Raw genomic sequence first — 24,656 nt, 5'->3', positions numbered from 1 at the left:
CTGGATCAGGGAAACCCAAGAATACGGTATCCTGGGGGGTAGGGGCCTGCGTCAGTGGAGGGGCGTTGCCATGCCAGAAGCCAAGGACTCGGAAGTAAGCGCTGACAGCTTTAAACGTGAGCAGCTGAGGACACTGATCACCCACGTGGCAACAGATCTGATGGGCAGGAAGGAAAGTCTTCCCCACCCCAGCCCCTGCCTGCCTGGGCATTCCAAGGGGCAGGGGCAGGGCGTGACCTGCCAGTCCTCCAGGGCTTCCTGCCCTGCCCAGCCAAACAGACCACTCTCCGTTTCCTACTTTCCACACAGGAGTTTTCTCTGCCTGTGAAGATGCGCCACCTGCCCCAGACCAGTCTTCCGTTCTCAGGGCCTGGTGCTGGTCAGTGCAAAGAGCCCGCTGACTGGACCGAGCCTGTAACAGCCCCAGTACTGAGCTGGAGCAACCCCCACAGGCCCTGGAAGAGAGCGAGCGCTTAGTGATGCTTGTTGATTGACCCATGTGCGTAGGGATCTGTGTGGGGTCACCCGGCCAGGCTGGGCCAGAGGAGGCTCCAGGCCAGCTCTCTGACCACCCAAGATAAGGGGATGCTGGTGCAGCCACAGATGAGTGGCACAAGTGGCAGATTTAGAGAAGACCCGGTTGGAAAGCCCGGGCACATACACCGCGCCGGCCCCCCCCCCCTCCTCGTTAAGCGGGGCACAGGCGAGCTGGATTTTGCCATGGTTCGCTTGCAGAAGCCCTTTGGAGCTTGGCTCTCGGGGGATGAGAGACAGTTTGGGGGGAGGCGCTGTGTTGCAATGGCTTCAGACTGAAGGCTGCCCTCCCACGAACCACTTTGCTCGTCTTGTTTGCTCATAACCCTAACCACAGGACGCAGGAGTCAGCTTTTCCCTAGAAATATTGGAAAACTTTAGTTATGAAAAAAATGGGCATGAGGACTGCTGGAAGACCAGAAGTTCCTCTCTGGCAGCAGAGCCTCGATTTGCCTACAAACTTTAAAGAATCTTTACGTCAGACGACACACTCCAACATCACTGTCACCTCCACAAGCAGAAGGCAGGGAACAGTGCCCGAATGATGAGCAGGGGGAGGCTCCCCCAAGGCAGTGCGGGCTGCTTGGCAAGTTGGGGGTCTGTCAGCTTCTGGAGAGCAGCCTTGGGGTGGATACGGGCAGGGCCAAGCTGAAGGACTTCCTCTCCCCAGCACTCCACCTCCCTTCATTCACAGCTGACCTGGCTCTGCAAGGCCGGCGGGCCAGCCCCATGACTCTGTGAGCCTCAGTTTCCCCAGCCATTAGAAATGGGCGAGTTGGTTCGAATCAGGTACTCAGCTTCTTCACAGCCCCAGCCTCTGTGGTCTAGTGAACCCTCTAGACCTTTCCCTGGAATAGGGATTTTACACGACTGGAGGAAATATAAACTCTGATGAGAGACGAGCCAAGATAAAGGTGACATTTTCCATCTGGCCCCTTCTCAGCCTCCGGGGAGGACAGAGTGGAGGCAGCTCCGTGGAGCAGGGGAAGGAGTCAGGGATGCAGACAGCCCAAGGAGGGGGAGGGAATGGTGGCTGAAATGAGCATGGCTTTCCTCCGAGGGGCTTCCCCGGCCCCTGCCCTGACCCCCAGTCTTACCGCCCTCCCGTTAGTGGTTATTGGGTGAATTCCTCTGTCCCCACCGACACCCACGAGCACTTCGATGGCCCATGGCAGCTGGGAGGCAAAGCTTTAACTCTGTAAAGCCCTTTGCACACAGGGTTTCAGCTGATCTCCACAACGACCCTGTGAGCTGTGGGGACTGGATTCAAGTCCCGCTGATGCCAAGTGGAACCACCGGGCTGCCCTCCCACGGGCCGTGGGGCAATCTGCCATATCCCACTGGGGGTGGATGAGCTGTTTTGTCAGGGCCAGCAGGGGGGCTGTCCACTCTCTCCCGAGGAAGAGATCGAACCTTGTGGGTCCACTGGGCCCCACCCCTACCATTATTTTGTCCTGGGAAATGGAGCGAGCAAGCCAAGTCATCTACAAAGGTCGGGGTGCTGACGGGTGAATGTTTCCTCTCCCTCGGGTATGGTATTCACAGACATCTGGGCGAGGGAGGGTAAAGAAGCTCTTACCAGGAGGGCTCTCGATGGAGAGCCCAAGGACCCCCCAATTACCAGGTGTGTCACCTGCCACCCGTGCCTTTCAGGTCCCCGCTGGGCAAGAGAGAGAGAATGTACACGTGACAGGGTGGTCATGTGGGCCCACAGGGCATTGACTGCTCCTGAATTATCAGCTGGGCATCAGAGGGAGGGTGGGGGCTGATCCCCATCCCAGAACTCACTGGGCACTTCCCGGTCACCCTGGAGTTGTGCCATGTCCCCCACAGACACCGAGACCGAGGTGAGACGGTCGGTCCCTCTCGGGGCTGGCTGGTTTTAGATGGGCTTGTTCATTTTGGAAGCGGCCGCTCCCTGCTGGAGCCTTCGAGGACTGTCAGGAAGACACCTCTGAGCCTGGCCAGAAGGAACATCAGGAGGCCCGGGCCCCCAGAGGCCTCTGCTCCCAGAAAGCCGCCTTACCTGGGGGCTGCTCAGGTCCAGGGGACAACCGGCTCTTTGGATGATGACGAGAATGTCAGAAAGTGAGGATGGCCAACTCTGTAGTAGAAATGGGACGGTAAAGAAAGATGAAAGACCTGCAGGAATCACAAAAAGAAACCCAGACACGCTATGAGATTCCGTTCCCAACAGCTTTATTAAGAGCCTTCTGAACATTTCACGCCGAGGACTCTGCTACAACGTGCCACACAGGAACCCGTCACTTCTTGGGGTGTTTGTGCTCTAGGTTAGGATCCTGGGGGCCCTCTTTTCTTTCCGCTTCATTTTCATCCTCCTGTGGAATGGAATTTAAAACAATTAAATGTCTCTGTGTACTTGGGAACCTTTCAGCCAGAACCTAAGGATTTGACTCAGAACACAAGAAACCCTTCCCTGTCAGGGTGAGCGAGTCTACTGGGACACCCACGTCCTCACTTCCAAGGAACTCCGGAACCCAGAGGGTGAATTCGGACGGCGTTCCCAGCTTTCTGGTGGGTGGGATTGCGACACTTTGCTTTGACCAAGTTCTGCTTTTCAAACGTACCTATTTCATCACTGTCCTCAAGAAGACTCCTGAGAAGACGTGCCCGTGAAAAGTGCCCCCCCCACCCCCAGAGCAGACACTTTTGCTTTGCTATCTGATGAAAGATAATAAATCTCACTTCAGAGACACTTTATGTGCTGCGGCATCGCCGTCCGCTCCCATCCAGCATATTTTCTTGACAGGTCTGCCCATTTCCCAATTACTTGTACCACCATCTGTTATCTGAAGATCAGTCAGGTCTAAAATAGGAAACGCGGGCATGTCAGGCAGGCCTGGGTTTACAATCTCTTACACCTTCAGCTCTGCTAGGAGGGAGCATAATTCACAGCGGGCGAGCGAGCGGGCTCCCTCCCTCCCTCGCTCCCCCCTTTCTTGGAGGCAAGGCAGGGACCCCATGGCATCTGTCTCCCTAGGGATGGCTAAGTGCCTTGTGTCCAAAGTGGAAGGGGGACCCCCGGGGCATGTCAGGAGAGACCGCACCAGCATTTCAGGAGCTTGCGTGCTGCCCACCTGAGTCCACGGGGCCTCTCATTAGTCCCTGAGCTAGAAGCAAGCCTCTCTCCCCGGCACCCGCATCAACTCTGGCCTTCCTCAGCCCCAGGGACATGGCCAGAGATGTCCAGGGATGCAGCAGAGACCCTGGACCGGCACAAGGGCGCCTGTGTTAAGCACATCCACAACCCAGGCTCCACGGGGGGGGGGGGGGGGGGGGGAAACGACATCTGGGAGGTCTTCCCTGATCCTCCCTCACTTAAGCAGAACGCCCCGGGGACTGTCCTCATCCTTGCCCACCCAGCGCCTTTCTGGACGCCATCCCCTCCAGAAACAGCCATTTTGCCCAAATCTCCCTGCCCCCACCCAGATACTCCCCCTCTTTTCAGGTGCTTTTTAGTGGCATCCTCCTCCATGAGGCTGACAATTACTGGGGTCACTCCATCACCACCCCCTTCTCTCCAGGGACAAAGAGCAACTCAAGTTCTCATGCACCAATGACATACCCCATGCTCTGGGGGTCTCCGCACCTCGCTGAAATGCCGTGTCCAGGGCCAAGGCCCCAGGACCACATTAACAGAACAGATGCTTTCATGCTAAGGCCCATCTGGGGGCCTCTGGGAGTCTCCGAAGCCTCTGTCACACACGGCACTGGGCACCAGAACAACTAGCAGCTGCTTCCAGCTTTGGTGTTTCAGGGAAAGCTACGGCGACTCTAATCCTGACATCGATGCCCCTCGGTGTGCCACTGCACAGACAGCGCAGCCCCTAAAGACCCTGGGCCTCCCAACGTCTCTGTCAAAGACCAGCACGCGTGCGGGCATCTCTTGCTAGCTGTCTAACCAGTGTGTCGGTACTGGATGGCCAATGGCATTTTCTCCAGTGCCTTGAGGAGGAGGGAGCATCGTTGGCTCATCCGTGTGGGCGCAGAATCAGGCAGCGACAGAGACTAAGAGCCCCACAAAGCAAACTCTTCTTCGCTATTAATAATTAACAACGACCAGATATCCTTCTCCTTAATGACGATGCTCATCGCTGGCACCGATTCCGCACTGTCAGGTTTGCAGAGTGGTTTACACAGACGGTTTTGCTGGGACCCCACAGCCACCCTGGGAGGTGGGTCCTCTTACTATTGCCCTTTTACAGATGAGCCTGAGGCCCAGAGAGGCCTGAGGCAGGAATGAATCTCAGGGCTTCTGGGAGAAAGGGGCCGTGATTATTCCCATATTACAGATGAGAAATCGGGGCTGAGTGAGGTCCCGTCGTTGCCTGGAGGTCTCCCTGACTCCAAGTCCACAGCTCCTTCCACATCTGGTTTCACCGATTCAACTGAAGTGGGCAGCCACTGATTTGAAACACGTGCTTTGGGCAGAGTACTGTGCTGGGGCTAACACATGGTGTCTGCCCTCATGGAGTTTCCTGGGGAGTAGGGGGATGAGCACAGACCCAGACAGCTGCACTAAAGTACAAACGGTCAGCTAGGTGAGGTCCAGCAGAAAGACTGAGGGTGGTACTAGGGGGATCCCAACAGGGAGAGCTATAGCAGCGCATCCAAACCAAACCCCAAAGCGCCTCAAGCCGTCACCTTTTCCAAACACAGTAAGGTTCTGGGGCTCAGTCTTGCTGTGACCCGGGGCAGTGACTTCCCCTTTCCTCCTCATGGGCACAGAGGAGGTTGGCTTAAATGACCACTTGGGTGCTTGCCAGCTCTGAGCCGGGGATCCTATGAAAAAAGAGCCCCGAAAAACAAACGGTCAGTGATTCTAGCACCCCAACAGTAACTTAGTGCTGGACATTTCTGCATTAGACGGCAGGACACCGAGGCTTAGACCAAGAAGTGCTGGGGCATCTCCATTAAAGGGCGGGGCCTGGCTCCAGATAATCTTCTCAGTCAGGTCTGACATTCACTCCACGGACGCTTGAAACTAGCATCGAAAGCAAGAACCCATGGGGACGACTACAGCCGACAGCCTCCCCTCTGAATGGTGGCCCTTGTTCGCTGAACACTTTTGCTCTTTATATTCTCACAGCTCCCTTGTTGTGGCCAGGAGAGGCGCGATGTGCTCGCAGCAGCAGGTGCCCAATTAGTCCAGTGGATTCTGCACAGAAACTAAAGGGAGGACCCTGAGAAGCCCAATCACAGGGGTCCTACTCTATGTGACACCCAGAAAAAACAGCCCTTCCAACAGAGAGGGTATTAATCTACTCAGATTTGCCTTCAACCGGGAATCGGAGCTTGGAGGAAGATGTTTTATTCTTGTTCAGCTTTTTTCCCTCCTATCTCCGTGGGCTAAAGATGACATTGGCCGCTTCCAAGCTGTAAAAATTCCACCCGTGCTCATCATAGCTTCACCACGACACGCTGAGCCCCATCGGCTTCTTCCTCCTCTCAAAGAGCTGCCCCTTCACCTGGAGGATCTTGCACAGGTGGGGCTGCACTTAGATCAGGGTCTAAAGGCGCACCTGACAGCCTAGCTCACATGTTTAGTGGAACCTTTGTCATCGACCCAAGAGGAATAGTGCACGGGCGCAGCTTCCTCTTTGCAAACGTGTAGCATACACAGGAAAAGCCTTGGGAAATTTACCTGAGCCTGTAGGTGAGACCTCTATTCTCTCCCACCTAGACCTCTCATGCAAATTGGCTAATTTTCATCTACCATGCAATTAAAACATTTCTCCTGTTTGTTTTTGCTGTCCTAACTCAGAAAGAAATCAAAAGAGCATCTGCCGGACAATCTATGGCACCTGTAGTACAAATGTCTGGCGGACAAAGGCCACCAAGAACAGTGGAAGGTCAGTCTTCAAGTTAATACCGTTTTACTATCAGTTTTTTGCTGTAAAGTCTCCTCTGAGCAGTCAAAGGCAGACAAGACACTGTCCCACAGTCCAGCTGGACAGCCAAACCTGGGCTCCTGCTTTAAGAACATTAAAAACAAAACACAAAACGAGTCGACCACCACCAGCAGCCCTGGCAGATGTGGGGCCTTTCTTTTCATGGTACACAGCTTGGGGGTATTTATTTAATGCCTCTTAACAGAAAGGCACGCGTGGAAAAGCCATAAAGAGGCAATTCACCAGGCTGCAGAAGCCATGGCCCTCTCACAGGGACAAGGCCCAGGGCGAAAAAGCCTCCCTCCCTCCCTCCCTCCCTCCTAGTAGCTCTAGGAATCTGCTGGTGCTGCCCAATGGGAGAAAATTTATCTCAATAAATGAAAAAAATATTGACCCTGATGAACATGTTTTAGGCCAAATAAGCGCACGGCACACCTCTGACCAAAATGAATTAGGGTTTGTAACGTTCTACAAGTTCACCATAATTCTTTAAATGGAGCATTTATTTCATAGCAATAAACACTTGGTTCATTAAGTCAAGTGCACATGTGTGACGTGCTAGACAGAGGCCGCCAGTCGCTCTTCTGTACTCTGGGACACAGTTTTCCAAAGCCCTGAAGAAGCAATTGAAGACCACGGTTAAATTTGCTGAGTCCACAGATTTAGCATTCTTATTTCGCTGGATACAAAGAGCAATTAATCTACTATTTTATAACTGGATTCCAACTCTAGTGGGCCATGAGAGATACTGAAATGAACTTACAAGAAACGCTTAATTAAATTTACAGTAAAAAGCTCCAGTGAAGTCTTTTCTTATGACAGAAGAAGTTGCATATTTAACTAGAAAATATAAAGCTACAGTATGAAATCAGACTTGGAAATTCTTAATAACCTCAGCTAAAATATGTGTGGCATTAAACATGATAACCATTTGAAATAATTTTAAACTTATTGTTTCTCTTCCCGTGACTTAAAAGAAAACAAAAGAGAGCTCATGAAAATGGCAACTTTGGATTTCAGGTGGTATTCACTGCCCAGGTCCCTCTGGCGGGCTGCAAATACAGCAGGTGGGAAGACAAGAAAGAAATGAGCACCGTGCTCAGATGGAATCCACTGCTAATTAGGACTTGGGGCTTGACAACTGTGTTTTGGGGAAGTCAGTTTTATGGATGTCTTTTGTTTTCTAGTAACCATTTATGCTTGTTGTTGAGCCCACCCTGTTGTCCCCTTTCCCTTCCTCTCTTCAGCCTTTGGGGGCTCCAGTAACCGGTACCTTCTAACCTGTGTGCTCAGGGGACATCTCTCTTCTTGGGGAGCAGGGAAGAGGGAAGGACGGGGTTTCCTTGAGCCTGCAGAAACCAGCCCCTTCTGAGACTCAGCACACTTTCAGTAGCAATGAGAAATTACCAAAAGGGAAAAGGAAAAAAAAAGCTGCTTCTTCCAGTGTGATCACAGTATGGATCATCACAGGTGGCCAGCCACACCCAACTCCCACTGTCGTCGGGCTTGTGGTCGTCATCATTTTCATCTGTGATAAAATAATGGGACTTGGCAGACGCCCAGGGGTCCCACCTGATTGATTTAGTATTGTCTGAATTGGGTGAGAAGGAGAAAGTAAGTACCTACTCAAGGATGATTGGATGGGGACCACACCTGTCTGGCCCTGAGTGCAGGTGTACTACTGACATCAGCAAGAAATCACTTTCAATCAATCAGCTTGAAGGACCTCCCCTTTGGGGGAGGGAGATAGGAATGAGGAAGTGAACACTGGCTCATAGAAGAACTCTTTTTGGTGAGGAGGAACCAGTGTGGTGGCAGATGGAGAACGGAGGAGGGTGGGGGGCTCTTAGTCCTTTGGACACTGGCTTGGTGGTGAGAGATTTCATGTGGGCTGCTGGGAAAGGAAATTTCTTTCTTTCTCTCTGGCTATACTGCATTAGATCTGAGCTAGATTTCCATGCTATAAGGAATCTGTTCTCAATCTCTCTCTCTTCACTGACTTATATATTTTAATAAATCTTTAAAAACCTAAACTCTTGCTGAATTTATCAGTGATTTTAGCCAGCTTCCCCCTAACACTGGGGGAGGGGGGCAGATTACAACCCACAATTTAGATTTTAAACAACACACAACATCTCCATCATCATGTCTATCATCACCACCACCATAAGCTAACATACTTTACATTTTACAAATGAGGAAACAGCAGCTGACAGAAGGTCAGTGTTTCCTCCAGACTCACACAGCAAGTATCCAAGGCTGGACCTCAATTCCAGAAGGTCAATTTCTGAGACACTTGGTACATGTGACCAGTGCTGAGTCTTGGTCACCCAGAAGCTGCCTGGAGATGTCAGAGGTCACCTAAGGGGCTGGGAGTGTCGCAGATGAGACTCATGACTTGGGTACAGTTGGCCTAATGACCACTCGGAGGTCCCTGACAGCTCTAAATCTATGATTCCAGATCCATATGTATACCCCTTGCCACTCATCTGACAACAGAGCTCTCAAATGTCTGGAACCACTTGTAGAGTATTCCCACCCATAGTCCCTGAGCACCTATTATCTAACACACTCACTGGGAGAGCTCTGAATGTTCAGCTCAGCAAAAAGGCTGCCACAGCTCCATCCACACAGGACACTGACCTGACTTGTCACCAGGAGCCTTTTCACAGTGGTATGAACTTTCTGGCCACTGATTGTAAACTCTTCAGAAATCTAAGGGATGTAAGAATGACCACAACAAGGAGATCAAGCCCAGGAAACACCTGGGTTGGTCAACATTTGATGCAGGAAGAGAGAGCTGCCAAATGTTACACCAGGTTAGCATATAAACTCATTTGTAAAATCTTATGAAGAAGGATGGATAATTGTGAACATTATGCCACAAAGGAGAAAGAAGCAGTGGTGGGGAAAGCAAGTTAAAGAAAGTTTGGGAAAAGATCCAACTAAGCAACATAATTTCAAGGGCATTTCATTTATGGATGAAAAAGGGAAGACAAGAAGAGAAATGGAAAACACCTGAAGATTGTTTTCATAAACCATTTTAACCAATGAGGACAATGGCACTTGCACAGGTGTGCTCTAAAATCACTATCCCCCGTCTCCATATGTACTTACACACATACAAAAATGACGTCACATTGTTGGTGAAGCAGTGACCTGATCCAATCCTTCTGGAGAGCAACTGGAACTACCCCCACCAGGCTATTGGGGGTACATCCCCTGTGACCCAGCAAAGAGATCACAGAAAAGGGGAAAGACCCACATGCACAAAAATGTCGACAGCAGCTGTCTTTGTGGTGGCAAAGCACTGGAAATGGAGGGGATGCCCATCCATTGGAGAATGGCTGAAAAAGCTGTGGTGTATGAAGGGAATGGAATGCTATTGTGCTGTACGAAATGACCAGCGGGGGCAGCTAGGTGGCGCAGTGGATAGAGCAGCAGCCCTGGATTCAGGAGGACCTGAGTTCAAATCTAGCTTCAGACACTTGACACTTATTAGCTGTGTGACCCTGGGCAAATCACTTAACCCTCATTGCCTGGCAAAAATAAAATAAAATAAAATAAAAATAAATAAATAAATAAACTAAACAAGAAATAAAAAAAAGAAATGACCAGCAGAATGATTTCAGAGAAACCTGGAAAGACTTAATATGAATTGATGCTGAATGAAGTGAGCAGAACCAGGAGAACACTGTGCACTGAGACAGCAGTATTGTACAATGATCAACTGTGAAGGACTTAGTAACTGTTCAATGCAATGAGCCACGGGAATTCCAAAGGAGTCATGATTTAAAAAAAAAGTGCTCTCTGCCTCCAGCTAGAAAACTAGTGGACTCTGAATGCAGGCTGAAGCACCTATTTTTCACCACTTTTTTTTTTTTTGGGGGGGGGGAAGGGGCTGGCTAATGGAGAAATGTTCTGTATGACTTTATGTATAATGGTATCATATTTCTCACCACTTCAATAGTGGGGAGAAGGGGGAGGGAATTTGTAACTAAAAATGAAAATGTATATTTCACCCCCCCCCAAAAGAAGTGGCACTAAATGGTATAAATACAAAAAAGCAGCCATAATGGATATGTACATAAATGAGATGTATGTTAGAGGAGACACAGTTGGGAGGAGACTGCTGGATGAATTGACAAGGTATCTGAAGATTTATCAAGGGCATGGAAAAGAATCCCAGACCTTATTACAACCCAAATAAGGCTCCTGTGACTAGAGCAACAGCCACTGACTTAAGTGGTGAATTTCCCACTTAGAGAGAATCATTTCTTTCCGCATCAAGGGCACCCTCGAGGAGGGCATCAGTGAACAAGCAGCTCCTGCAAGTGATATTTAACCGCGGACCGCGCCTTTATTACTCTGCAACTAGCTGAAGGATACAGAGAACCCCAGACACCACGGCGACTACTTTTTCTTTTATTTTGGGAAGAAAACATTTAGTAGAGCCAACTGCTGCCTTAAGGGCACTTTCTCACCAAGGTGCCCCCATCCATACAGTAACAATCACTCCAGATTCCTTGAAACGGCTCCGATCACTGACACTGGCAAGACGTACACCTGCTAACAGGCTGATCAGTGGGGCGGATGAGGAGCCCAAAGGACACTGTGCTTGCTGAATCAAGGCAGGCCTAGGACACCGAGGGGCCTCCTGGATGGGATCTGCAGCCACTGCGAGGAGTCTAGTGCATCAACTAGGATGCGTCCTCGGCGCACAAGCTCCAGGGCTTGGTCAGAGCAGGTCATATGGATAAGCAGCGAGCTGGACCCAGAGCCAACTGTAACCAAGAGACTGGGCTGGTTTGCTTTGGGAAAACTGCACGGGTCCTTTAATGGCCTCAAGGCTCCCTTGGAAATGAGGGCCGGCCCTTTTGATACCAATGCGTCACGGACGTCACTCTATGCCAAGCACAGGATGATGACAACACGCACTTGACGAAGGCCTTCAGGATGTCACCCAGGAAATGCAGGTGAGGACGGACCTTGTGGCAAGCTGAGGGCTAACGGGGCTGTCACAGGATTCCACTGGCATATGGCCCTTGGCATGCTTGGGACGGAGGCAGAGACAGGCTGGGATCTGCCTGACTAGAGGGAACACCCAAAGGGATGAGGGCCAAGATCCACTGAGTATCTGGCTGGCGGGCCATGCTCAGTTCTTGGTCAGAAGCTGCTTTAGGCCTCTGGGGGCACCACAGGGCACAAAGCACTGGGCCTGGAATCAGGAAGACCCAAGTTCAAATCTAGCCTCGGACACATACCAGCCCTGTACCTGCCTCAGTTTCCTCAACTAACATGAGGGAACTAACAGGATCTCCCTCTCAGGGTTGTCATGAGGATCAAACGAGATTCATAAAGGACTTTGCAAACTTTTAAGCACTGCATAAGTGCTAATTGTTACCAATGATGACAGACTCACTGGACTTCAGAGCTGGAAGGGACCACCTTCCTTGGTAGCTCCCCCTCTAAGTCCCCAGCCTGGACCACTTGGCAGCCCTTCCAATGCCAGATGGCAGCTAGGATGCTCCAGCCCAGTCTTCCTCTCTCAAAGTGGAAGAATCTCATTTTTCTGTAGTGAATCCTCAAAGGGCATGGACACCTCTGGGACACAGAACATGAGTGTCCTTCTTAAGATGGGGCGAAGAGATGTGAGCACCAGACTCCAGGTGCCGGGTGACCAAGGCAGGCCACACCGAGGATACCATCTCACGGCTGGATGCCATGCCTGACACTACACTGCCCAAGAGGACACCACTCTTTCTGGCTCCCATGTTTCACAGTTAATGTACTGAGCTTAAAATTTACTACAACTAAAATCTTTGAAAAAATAATTTGAAATTTTATGGATATTCTTTTTACATTATTCACTTCTGCACATAGCCCTTTCTCCATTTCCAACCCCAGTGAGTCCTTCTTTGTAACAAAGAAAGGGGAAAAAAAAAACCTTACGTAAAGCCAAGTGACATATCTACTCCATTTGGCAGCACATGTAATATTCCACACCCAGAGCTCCCCATCTCTCCAACAGGAGGTTGAAGGGGCTTTTCTTCATCTTTTGCTGGGGTCAAGTTTGGTCATTATAATTAAATGGCATTTGATTCTCCCAAGTCTTTATAAAAACTAGGTGCTCACCACCACTCCCCCATCTTTACTAGTGAAGCTTACTCAAGCATAAGTCATATTTAAAATTGATCTACTATATTTCTTCAGTATTGGCTGGACTAGATAGCACCTAAGATTCCTTCCAAACAGAAAAAATGTAATTGCTATATAGCTAAGAATGTTTAATAGAAAAACAACAGAACCATCATTTTCAAATGGATAACAATTATGACTCAATTTTCCAATCTGATTTCGTATGCGTATAACAAACGGTTAGTTTTCAAATTGTTTGGTTATTCTGTCCTAGTTCATTGGGAGGATGCCAAAAGATAAACCAAACTTCTTTACTTTTGATTCAGCTGATCCCCAACTTCATTAGATTCAGAGCACCCAACGATGTATGATCCTAAAGCAAAACAGGACCACGATAATCCACCGAGGGCACACACAAATGGTGCCGGAAGCCTGAGGGACCCAGCTGACAGTGAAGCTCTGTGCCCTGAAGGTGAGGCAGCAGCAGCAGAACAGCTGGCTTACTGGCACGAGGGCCTCCGGAATGGTCAGTGGGTATGGCATGTGGACTGGGAAAGGCCTCCGACATTTTGGATGGACCCCTTGTGCTGAGCCTAGAGGAGGGCAAGGCTTGCTGCACCACTGGAGGCAATAGTCACCCTCTCATACGGGAGGGTGACAGAAGGCTTCATGGAAAAAGTGGCACCTGACCTGACCTTAGAGGAAGAGGATTTCAAAGGGTGAAGCTGCTGGGCCAAAATACGCCTTGCAGTGATTTGGACTTAGTCACAAGAGGGGTGCTTGAAAGGCTCGAACTCCTAAAAGCCAATCCAAAGCACCGCATTCCTCAGAGAATGAGAATCTGCAGACGTCTCCGTTTCAAGCTGAATGCTCTTTTCCCTAGAGTGAACCATTAATCTTCATACTTCCTCTGGAAATTAATAGCTCATTAGACACTCAAGTGACGCAACTCGTACAGCACATTAGTTTTTCACGGTTAGAAACAAAGTTCATCCTGCTTTGAGAAAAGTTAAACCATTAAAAATTTGGGGAAATTTCCTAAGATAAATAGGAGGACTGAACCTGCAGCATCAACAAATCTCCACAAATGTGGCCAGCGCAGCCTCAGTCCTGGGTCCTGAGGCCCTCGATGTATTTAAGACAACACACCAGGGGCCACCTAGGTTCAAACCCAGCCTCAGAAACTTGACACTAGCTGTGTGACCTTGGACAAGTCACTTAACTCTCACTGCCTCCCCCTGCCCCCCAAAAATGATTTAAGACAACACATCTTAGAGGGTCACACAGTGGTTAGTACATATCAGTCTCCAAGTCTTACAGAAAGATTTTTTAAAAAATAATAAACACATTCATTTATAGTTTTGGGTTCCAGTTTTTAATCCCCTTTCCTCCCTCCCTTCTCTGAGGCAGCAATCAGATATGGGTTATACATCTCTGACTATGCAAAACATTACCATCTTTGTCATTTTGTACAAGAAAACTTGATTAAAAGAGAAAAAATGAAAGGGAAAAACAGCCTGCTTCAGTCTGTGCTCCCTCAGTATCAGTTCTTTCTCTGGAGGTGGACAGGATGCTTCATCAATTGTCCTTAGGGATTGCCTAGGATCGTGTTGCTGAGAACGGCTAAGTCAGTCACAGGTCTGCATCCGACAGTACAGCTGTGTCTGCGCACAACCTTCTCCTGGCTCTGCTCCCTTCACTAGACGTCAGTTCACACAAGTCTTTCCGGGCCTTTCCGAATCATCCTGCTTGTCATTTCTTACAGCACAATAATATTCCATCGCCATCATGTACCACAGCCTGTTTGGCATTCCCCAATGGACGGCATCCCCTCAATTTCCCGTTCTTGGCCACCACTAGAAATGTTTTTGTACAGACAGGTCTTTTTCTCTTTTTGGGGGTGTCTCTGGGATATGAACGTAGCAGTGGCATTGATGGATCAAGGCAAGCACACGATTCTATAGCCCTTTGGGCGTAGTTCCAGATTGCTCTCCAGAATGGCTGGATCTTGTCACAGCTCCGCCAACAGCGGATTAGTGTCTCAGCTTTTCCACATCCCTTCCAACATCCAAGATTTCCCATTTTGGTTATATTTGCCACTCTGGTAGGTGGGATACCTCAGAGATGTTTTAATTTACATTTTACAGAAAGATTTCTAGGACAAGTCTAGAATTTGGAGAAATCTCTGAAGGCAGTTGTGGGGGTGGGAGAGGTAGGGTTGGGGTGGAAGGGAACATGTGGCAGGTCAGAAGATAACACAGGCATCTTTCCCCATCCTCAAGGGAGTTAATTAAATACAATCCAGAAAACATTTTGTGCAATTCACTGTGCTGAGTACAAGGATTGGTTTTTTAATCGCATGACCCGTCCACGTGACAGAAAAAGACAAAAACGAGCCAGTCCTCAGCTTCATGTAGCCTCCTTACACTGCAGTGCCGAGAATGACCTGTGACCACAGCTAAGCCTCTGGAGCCCCACCCACCCCTGGCCTGCCCTGAGCTCTGCCCTCAGTGAGCTCCCTGAGCCAGTATCTTTTTTTTTTCGGTAAGGCAATTGGGGTTAAGTGACTTGCCCAGGGTCACACAGCTAGCAAGTGTTAAGTGTCTGAGGCCGGATTTGAACTCAGGTACTCCTGAATCCAGGGCCAGTGCTTTATCCACTGCGCCACCTAGCTGCCCCATGAGCCAGTACCTTTAAGAAAGGTTCAGACAGGGGGCAGCTAGGTGCCGAAGTGGATAGAACACCGGCCCTGGATTCAGGAGGCCCCGAGTTCAAATCCGGCCTCAGCCACTTGACACTTACTAGCTGTGTGACCCTGGGCAAGTCACTTAACCCTCAATGCCTTGACAAAAACAAAAACAAAAACGCAAGGACAACTCCTCCAGACAAGCCCCCGCTTTTAGGCTGGGAATGGAGAAATAAATAAAAGGATTACAATTCCTTCACCATTGAAAGAGGAGTTTGACCAACATCTTAGTGGTAGAAAGAAAAAAATAGTTTGCAAGTATGGGATACACCCCAAAGCACTTTGGTTATAATTATCATGGAAAACACAAAATGATTTCTGAAATATCATTACATAATTGACCCCATTCATATGAAGCAGCCATTCATAATGGAGATAAAGGATTTCATTTCAATTCAATAGTTTGGGGAAGTTGATGGGTATGCACTTCTAGGACTGAATTATTTAAATCCAACCTATGCCTGAAGATCCCTCATAGCACGCCAGTCACCCTCAGGATCTGTAAATCTGCAATCATTTCTTCCATTTCCTAAGCTCCAGGGAAGAAGGCAGAGTCAGGGAAAGGGGGGGGATGTTGACAGCTCTTTGGAAATAAAGTTCTGATGTGACTCTGGGAGGACGGTTCTCTTATTCCCAAACAAGCTTGTGTAAAAAGGATTTATGACCAAGGGCCACAGCTTTTTCATTTCTTTGACAGCTCCAAGGGAGGCCTGAGAACCCACTATCTGGGGCTGCAAGCCAGAGTCACGAATGACTTGAGAAGCTCTCGAGGGTCAGTGGGAAGGGCACGCACACAGCACACAGTCTGGGAGTCTTCCTTCGGCAGGCAGAAGATTCCTTACGTTTTATCTGCTTTGGGTTTTTAACAGGGACAACAGTTGAACCCAGAGGGAGGAGAACGTGCTAGACCGCCGTCAGGAAACGGAAAAGCTCTTCCAAGGACCTGCCGCTTCCCCTGGAAACAAAGGCCCATCCTTTTAATCCCCACACCCCCAGAGAACTGCGTGTCTGCTGGAAAGCAAGAGAAAGGCCAGAGGAGACTGCCAGCAGCAGGGCCTCTGAAGAGCGGGAGGGAAAGATGCCAAGGGAGCAAAGCCTCGTGCGAGAGAATGGCGAGAGCTCGGCTGGAGAGCGCCGCTGCATGGCCGGAGCTCAGGCCAGGGGAGAGGGATGAGATGGGCCGGGGTTGGCCTTAGGAAACTTGAACCTGGGTGTCAGACAGAACTTCCCCACAACTCGGGCTGTCTCTAAATAGCCGGGGGGGGGGGTGGTCCTGGGAGGCCATCAGACCCCACAGTGGGTGGTCTCCAGACAGAGGTCACCAAAGACCCTTCCAGCCTTAAACCGCATGATTTGAATTCGAGACTTCTGTGGACATGAGCCGGGATCCTGCATCCTTGTGGGGGGACGGGCAGGCTCGCAGAGGCTCCCATCTGCATCACTGGAGCTCTACTGCAGCATGCGAGTCAGTCCTTGACTGGGCAAGGTGGGGGACGGGAGAAAGAGAACAGATGCGTGCAGCAGCCGCTACGGGCCAGGTACTGTGCCCAGCACTTGGCACACACAACCTCATCTGAGACTCCCCGCCAGGGAGGTGCCATTATGACTCCCATCTTAAAGGAAAGGAAACTGAGGCAGGCAGAGGTGAAATGACTTGCCCCAGGCACTCAGCTGCTAAGTGTGAGGGACAGGGCTTCCTGCCTGCAGGCCCGTGTCCAGTGGCCTCTGATGGGAACTGGCACCATTAGCCTTGCATGGCAATCTCCCACTGCCCTTTCACACAAGGCCTTCTCACCATCTCCCTCCTCCATAAGCATGTTCTCATCCCCATTGTCCTGGACCTAGGAGACCGGACCCTGCATTGAGAAGAACTCCGCGTGTGACTGGGAAGCCCTTCCTCTCCATGGCGCAGGGCTGTCCTCTGCGTGCATCCCGTCTTACCTTGTATGGGACCTCGGTGTCCTTTCCTGTCTCCCCATGACATCACACGCTTCTTGGGGGTGAGCGTGGGATCCTCTCCCTCCCTGCAGCCTCCTCAGCTTCCTCCGGTCCCACCTTCTCCTCCTGCCTCCCCGCCCTCCTCGGAGAACCTTCCTGAGACGGCCTCCCGCTCACTCTGCACAGTTTTGCATTTACCCATTTCTTTACAGACTGTCCCCCAGACTGTGAGCTCCCGCCTTTCTTGGCATCCCTAGGCTTAGCACAGTGCCAGACACAGACCTGGATGACTGACTGACTGCAAGGCCCCCAGGACACAAAGCCAAGGCGGTCACGACCATGGGGCCACGGCAGGGGTCCCTCAGAGGCAAGCTCTGCATTCCACCCCCCCCCCACTTTATCTTGGGTGGGACAGAACAGGAGGGGCCGTCATCTGTGTCCCTCATCTCATCCCATCATCTTCCCCGTTTCCAAATCTCTTACTGCGGTGGGGACTCATCTCTCAAGTTCACAATGTCTTGTTTCTACCTTCCCAGCCTCCCTCTGATGCCTCCGCTATTCTCCACTCACAGAGCCACCATTCGAACTCAAGCCCTCCTCCCTGCCTCCTGGCCAGATCTGGTCATGATGTCTTGTTGTTCTGCCTGCCTCCAGTTTCCAACCCCCTCCCCCTAATCCAATCCCACTTCCATTCAGTACAGGTCTGACAACAAGTCTCTGGGATCATCTCTCCCACCCTTTCCCGATTTCTCTTTGGGGCTAGTCTAACACAGATACACTCATATTGGGTGTGCTGGGGCGAGAACCAGGGCGCCACCCCCTGCCAAGAAAGACACTGTGAGACGACCTTGCCTGGCATCCGGAAGTTACCTCTACTCATAGAAGCGCCTGTAAGTCATGTAGGTCACAGCCTGGAGCTGTGTGTGGGGACTGCTTCCTATTCCACAGGGGACTCCGGGGAGAAGCAGCTGGGGCTCCTAACTTTCAGAACTTCGCGTGTTCTCTCTTGGATAGCTAGGGGAAGGGGGCTTTCTCTCTCTTCTCTTTGCTAACCCCTAATCTACTTTAATAAATGCTTAAAAGGCTAAACTGTGAAAGGTTCTTTTCCGGATCTGAGCGTCACTGAGAAGGAACTCCTCCCCTGGGAAGGAAGCCCCTTGCATGTGTGCTTGATTCTGATGAACACACTTTGCCTTTTTCCCCCTTTTACATGTTCTGGTCATCAAGCACGACTCCTGAGAGAGGAGAGGTGGATAATGGCAGAAACGGAGAAAGTCGCAATGAAAATCTTCCTCTTAAAGAATACTGGCTTTTTGAAGCCAGCTCTCCAAGGCTACTCCTCAGAGGGGCTGGATTTAAGGACTCATCCAGTGGGCCCACAAGTAGAGGTTTGGTCATGGCCCACACCCATTATTCCTCTTGTACACCACATTCTTGGTGAGGACACCCCCTCTACCACTGCAGACTGATAACTGCTCTGCCAGCAATGTCTCAGGGCGCTGCCCAGGGCAAGGAGGGTCTAATTGGCACATCCAGGGTGACCCAGAGCCAGGGGATCTCCGCTGAGGCCGGCTCTGTTTCCACAAGCCCATAGTGCTCCTCTCCTATAGAACCCCAAAGCCGCCAGATTCCTTTCTGAGGAAGCTCCCCTCAATACAAAGGAGCCAGCTGGACCCTCCTTCCTCCCAAATCTAGAATTTAAAGCAAGACCGAGTCCCACTGCATCCCAAGTTTTGGATCCAGTGTGAAGTAACTAACGTGCTTTATTAAATAAGTTTCACTGCCTTATCACAGAGTAATTAATTTTTTCTATCACATTAATGGCATTCTTATCATCAGGAATATGCTAATGCAGTTTGAAAGCTGAAACCACCATGTGACTAATTAGAAGATTTGTGTCACTCAGGAAATTGGCTGCATGTCACGTAATTATTTTGTAACCTATCAGTTACTTCCCAAAATAGAAGTTTCATTTCTGAACTCCTACAGAGAGTGGAGGGAACTCTGGGGGACAGAAGGGAAGTCGCTGCCCGCCCTGGGTCTCCATTTCTTCCCCTGTCAATGAGGAGCTCAGACAAGACAAACTCTATGTTTCCTCCTGGGTCTCAATAATGTTCCTCATATGATAACTGCCATTTTAAATCCTTGCCCAAACCTAAGGGTGAAAAGATAGCCCATGCCAAGTCTGAAGGCTCCTCTCACATTTTGGGGGGCTCTCCCATGGCACACTTTTGTCTCCCCTTACACATTAGGTCTTCTGTGGCCACCAGAGTCTCTGAGGCCCCCATATTGTAGCCACATCTACCAAGCATCCACGGAAAATCACATTTGAGGTCTCACCAGGAGCAACGGGATGCTCCTGGGGATGGGACAGAGGATGGGGCATTGCGGAATAGCCAACTGTGATGAAATGCCTGGTTCGATTTAATTTGAAATCAGTTTTATTTTAGAGCTAGCTCGAAAGGAAGATTTCCTTTGATATATGATCATCAGCATGAAAACAGACTCTGCTATTTGGTTAATTTTGAAGGAACTGAATGAGAAGTGATGTAAGATGAATATCTCTTTTGACTACAAATCACACTGGAAAAAACCAAGGTGATCAAGTCTGAAAAAAAGACATTCCCTTTCAAGCAATCCTCAATCATCAACAGAGTATGCCTGACAAGTGAAAAACCCCACGTCCGCTTCCCCCAATTGCCCAGCTCACTTCCTATGTTACCACTGAGGCAATGCACAGCAATGCACAGCAATCAAGGGTTGGCTAAGTGAACAAATCCAGTAATAGGAAAATTCTTGACTAGTGATGCCACAGACAGAAGATGCATTTCATAACTGCTTCCTGGGGCTTTGGGACCACATGTCATTTTGCAGCTTCCATGTAAGGGATCCTTTCCATCTGCACAGAACACCCAGAGTCTACATGGTTGAGAGCAGATGGATTTAAAAATTTAGAACAAAAAGGAGAAAGATTCGCACCTGCTGATGAAGTGGAGCCCCAGGCAACCTAATGACCATGTTCTCTATTCTTGACCTTCTTGAGGACACAGTGCCCTGCCACATCAGGAACCTGCTGCCCACCGTGGATACAAGGCACCGTCAGACACTGGGACACAGCAGAGTAAGGGGCACCATGGTCACCTCTGGGCCAGAAAAAAGCACTGCAGAAGATTCTGGGTGGGCAGGTTATTCAGGAAATTGCCACATGGTCCAAAATTGATTTGTTATAGATAAAAACAAAGGGCAAACAAGTGTTTTCATAAGCAAAAGCTTTCAACCTATTTAAATGTCAACAAAAGAATCATTCATTAGTTAACTTAGAAATAACTGAATGCTGGGGGCAGCTAGGTAGTGCAGTGGATGAAGCACCAGTCCTGGATTCAGGAGGACCTGAGTTCAAATTTGACCTCAGACATTTGACACTTACTAGCTGTGTGACCCTGAGCAAGTCACTTAACCCTCATTGCCCCATCCCCCCACCCCAAAAAAAAGAAAGAAAGAAAGAAAGAAATGCTGATCCCCAGGTTGTTGCAATTATAGTTTTCAAAGAGACAAATCCAGCAAATTTTAAAATATCCCTAATTATTAGGAAAAGAAAAGATTTTCCCTCAAAGAAATAGGGCTGCTTTCTATACCTCGTCTTCTTTGTAGCAACTTGAAAAGTGCTATCTGTGTTATCATGATATTCTCTCTTGGGCAGCTAGATGGGCAAGTCACTTAACTGCTACTGTGCCTCAGTTTCCTCAACTGTAACACGGGGACAAAAACAGTGCCTAGCTCATGAGGCTGTTGTAAATTGGTACCTGACACACAGTGTCTGTTTAGTAAACGTTTGTCCCCTTCCCCTTCTGGGGAGGTCCTGCTTTTCTGCACATTGTGTCACGGGTGATCAAAGCACATCCACTTTCCCCCAAAGGAACAGTCCTGTGCGGGGCTGGGTCCTAAGACTTCGGAGCAAAAAGCACAAGGATTTAGTTGTCATGTATACCCGAGTCCTCAGAACATGAAAAATATCCTAAAGATCTCAGTTCACTTTCCTAGACTAATAAAATGATACTATTTATTATGCAAGGAAAAAAGAATTATTAGAAAAAATCTTTAAAGCATGTATTATAGCTCTATTAATGAAGTCATTAATCTGATGACAGCAAATGCAATAAGAGTCATTTAGCATTAGCAATATCTATGGTAAATGTAACTGCCTTTGCATTAGCATATTTCATTATCAAATACTTCCTAAAATGGTACATTTAACTATATTTATTTGATTAGAAAAGAGGTTCTTATAATAAGAAGTTTGGCAAAATGTATATCCATGCGGAATATCATTTTGGAAGAAAAATGCTCTCAAATTATCGAAAGGCTCATTACTTTTTGACGATTGGTTCTGTTGCTAACTACTGATGTGAGCTAGGGTAAATTGCTAACCTCTCTCAGACCCCTTCCTTCAGCTGGGTGAGATGATCACTAAGATATGACAGCAGGCTGCAATGTTTCTGGAGAGGATGCTCAGCCGTCATTCAGCTGTTCTACCTCATTCAAGTCCCTGGGGCCCACTGGCAGAAGCTACTCTGCATCTTGATTTGGGGGCTGATGACCATCAATAGGAGGAAAGATGCCCCGAAGAGGGTCAGTGGGGAACTACCAGGCACTTAGGAAGACATAACCCCTTCCAGTGACCATGCAGAGAGAGCCATCTGTGGGCATTACGAAGCCCGAGGCAGCAGTCACTCTGAACAACGGTTACGAGAACAAGGGATGGAAAGTCTTCCTCCTGCAAACCTCAATCACCAAAGAACTTATGATGGGGGTGCTGGAGGACAATCAGGTCTCTTCCTGGATACAGCAGGAATCCTTTTGGAAGGTCTGGGGCCAAGACTCATTGCTTGGCAGCCAACCTTGTGATGTTATTTTTGTTGTTACATCCAACTCTCTGAGACCTCGTTTGGGTTTTTCTTGGCAGAGATCATGGGAGTGGTTTGCCCAGCTCATTTTACAGATGAGGAAACTGACACAAGCAAGGTTAAGCGACTTGCCCAGGGTCACACAACCAGTAAGTGTCTGGGGCCCTGACTGGGCCATGTGCTCCCCAGGTGCCTGGGGAGTGGGAAGCACCCTGGCTCTGGGCTCGGTGGGTCAAGCTTCAAATCTCATTCCACCTGTCAGTCATCTGTAAGATGGGTGGGCTCTGAGCTAGAGCCCTCTTGTAGGTCTAAAACTGTGATCTTTCAACACCAACAGAAGTTAGGCATGGCGTGACCAGTTCTGCTGATGCGTACTTGGTCCTGCTTCAGGCTTTATGGCCGGGCAATCAGGTGTTTCACATACGATTTTACCTGGTGCTTTTGAAATGTAATCTCTGCCTCACCAAGTTTTTGGTGAGGAGAGAGTTAAACTTCCATAAATATTTAAATACAATACACACGCCCTCCTATAATTCATGACAGATATATTTTCAAGAAGTAAATGTTGATGGTATCTGGGTTATAAGCTTACTGCTGAAATGATTTAGGCAGTTTTTTCTCCCACACAATAACAGTGTAAGGTCTTTCTTTCCAAGCAATGAATTACAGTTGACACCTCAAACCTACTCTCCTATATCTCCAAGTTCAGAAAAATGAGAAAACATAAATATTTATTCTAAATATAGAGGACACAGGACACAGATAAAAACGACCCACTACGGGAGGATGAATAATGGTTAAGTACATCAGTACTTACAGTTCTAACAGGAAAGGACATCCAGGGTTTCTGTCTGTTCCATATTGGAAGATACCTGAGGTTGGTGAGTAAAGACAAATTCGGTAGCATCAGATCGTTGAGTTTAGGTGTATTTTGGGCTCCCTGGTAGGTGTTGATAGTAAACTCAACACTGCTGCCTGCTTCCCAATTCAAAGGGAAAAAAGACTCAGTAACTCTCATTTGAATCAGTGTGGATGGTGGCAAACTTGAGATAAATCGTTTTTTTCCCATGCATATAAGCTCTTGCATACCTTTCTTTTTTTATGAAAAGAGCTATATGTTCAAGGAAATGATTTAACTCCCTTTTCCTAATGCTTCCAATCTTGATGCCTAATGACAAAACCTAACAGTCACCACCTGCCCACGCCAACAAGCTATCTGCAGATCAGAAAAGAGCAAAGAAGGGACAAGAAAGAGAAAGGGGCCCCTTCAACAAGACCAGATCTCCCTCAGACTTTGTACATTCCTCCCTGGGCTTAGCACAGAGCTCTAGCCACAGCAGGTGTGGTAAGCTGAATCCCTCACCACTCAGAAGGTGCTTCCTTGGTGAGCAACAGGGAGGAAGAATAAAAATCTAAGCCGGGTTTGTTAGAACTTTATAATTGGGCAGCTAGGTGGCACAGTGGATAGAGCACCAGCCCTGGAGTCAGGAGGACCTGAGTTCAAATCTGGCCTGAGACACTTAACACTTACTAGCTGTGTGACCTTGGGCAAGTCACTTAACCCCAACTGCCTCACACACACACACACACACACACACACACACACACACACACACACACACACACAAAACCAAAGAACTTTATAATCACGAGTAATTAAGGCAATGAAACTCTCATTATTTAAATGTTGGATACAGGCACCTCTCTCTTAGCAGAATGGAAACACTGAAGACTGGCATTCTAGCAGACAAATCTTATTTCCCCATCAACTTTCCTCCTAAGGCTACAAGTGCCCTAAAGGGAAAAGAACTCAAGCTGTAGGTGACCCAACAGTGGTGTAAGCAGGCTGAGCTGCTGGGTGCTGCCACCCTCCCACTTCCGCAGGAAGCTGGAGCAGGGACATGCAGACAGGCAGCCCAAAGAGCCGCTAAGACCCACGAGAAAAGGGAAAACCCAGAGAAAGGCTGCCACGCAGACTTCTCCAGAGGATTTACAGAAGGTCACAGACGAATCACATGGAAAGGGAAGGTGTGCCTGGCTTCCAATCTGCTAGGGTGGAGGAAGCAGGAGTCAGGGAGAGCTTCTGGAATTTTTCCCACTCGAGACCTCTTTTCGCCCGAGAAATGTTCAGGTGACCCCGGGCACTGAGGCGTGTAAAACAGGCACACAAATCCAACATTTGCTGCCCAGTTTTTCACAAGCCCCACATTCAGTTATGTGACCCCCTATGGGGTCATGACCCACAGCTTAAGAAGCCCTGCGCTAGAGCCCAAGTCGCCAGCTGACCACGTCACCTCAGTCAGGGCAATGTTGTTCAAGAGAGCTCTCCCCTATCTTAAGGAGGTGGGTGCACCCGGGCCCTCTCCAGCAGACTCTGTACCAACAGTGGCAGAACTGAAGTGACAAACCAGTCTCTAATGCTAAGGGCCTGAGACATCACCCCACTTCCTACTTACCCAAGTGTACAAGAAAAGCGGGATAACC

General features: G+C 49.1%; 1 protein-coding gene across 3 annotated transcripts in view; it reads right to left on the bottom strand.

Annotated features, from left to right (window-relative positions):
- Window positions 1-2,716: 2,716 nt before the first annotated feature.
- Window positions 2,717-24,656, bottom strand: part of PHF14 (PHD finger protein 14) — a 162,492-nt gene continuing 140,552 nt past the window's right edge. For 2 of the 3 annotated variants that reach the window (XM_043966486.1, XM_043966488.1), the window contains one exon: window positions 2,717-2,873. In XM_043966486.1, the coding sequence (XP_043822421.1) occupies window positions 2,799-2,873 (75 nt within the window). In that variant the 3' untranslated portion in view covers window positions 2,717-2,798. Of the gene's footprint in view, window positions 2,874-22,989; window positions 23,045-24,656 lie in introns of all 3 variants that reach the window. The other variant, XM_043966487.1, reaches the window with a different exon arrangement.

The sequence above is a fragment of the Dromiciops gliroides genome, chromosome 5 (genome assembly GCF_019393635.1).
Source record: "Dromiciops gliroides isolate mDroGli1 chromosome 5, mDroGli1.pri, whole genome shotgun sequence".
NCBI classification, from domain to species: Eukaryota; Metazoa; Chordata; class Mammalia; order Microbiotheria; family Microbiotheriidae; genus Dromiciops; species Dromiciops gliroides.
This window is presented reverse-complemented; position numbering and strand designations above follow the sequence as displayed.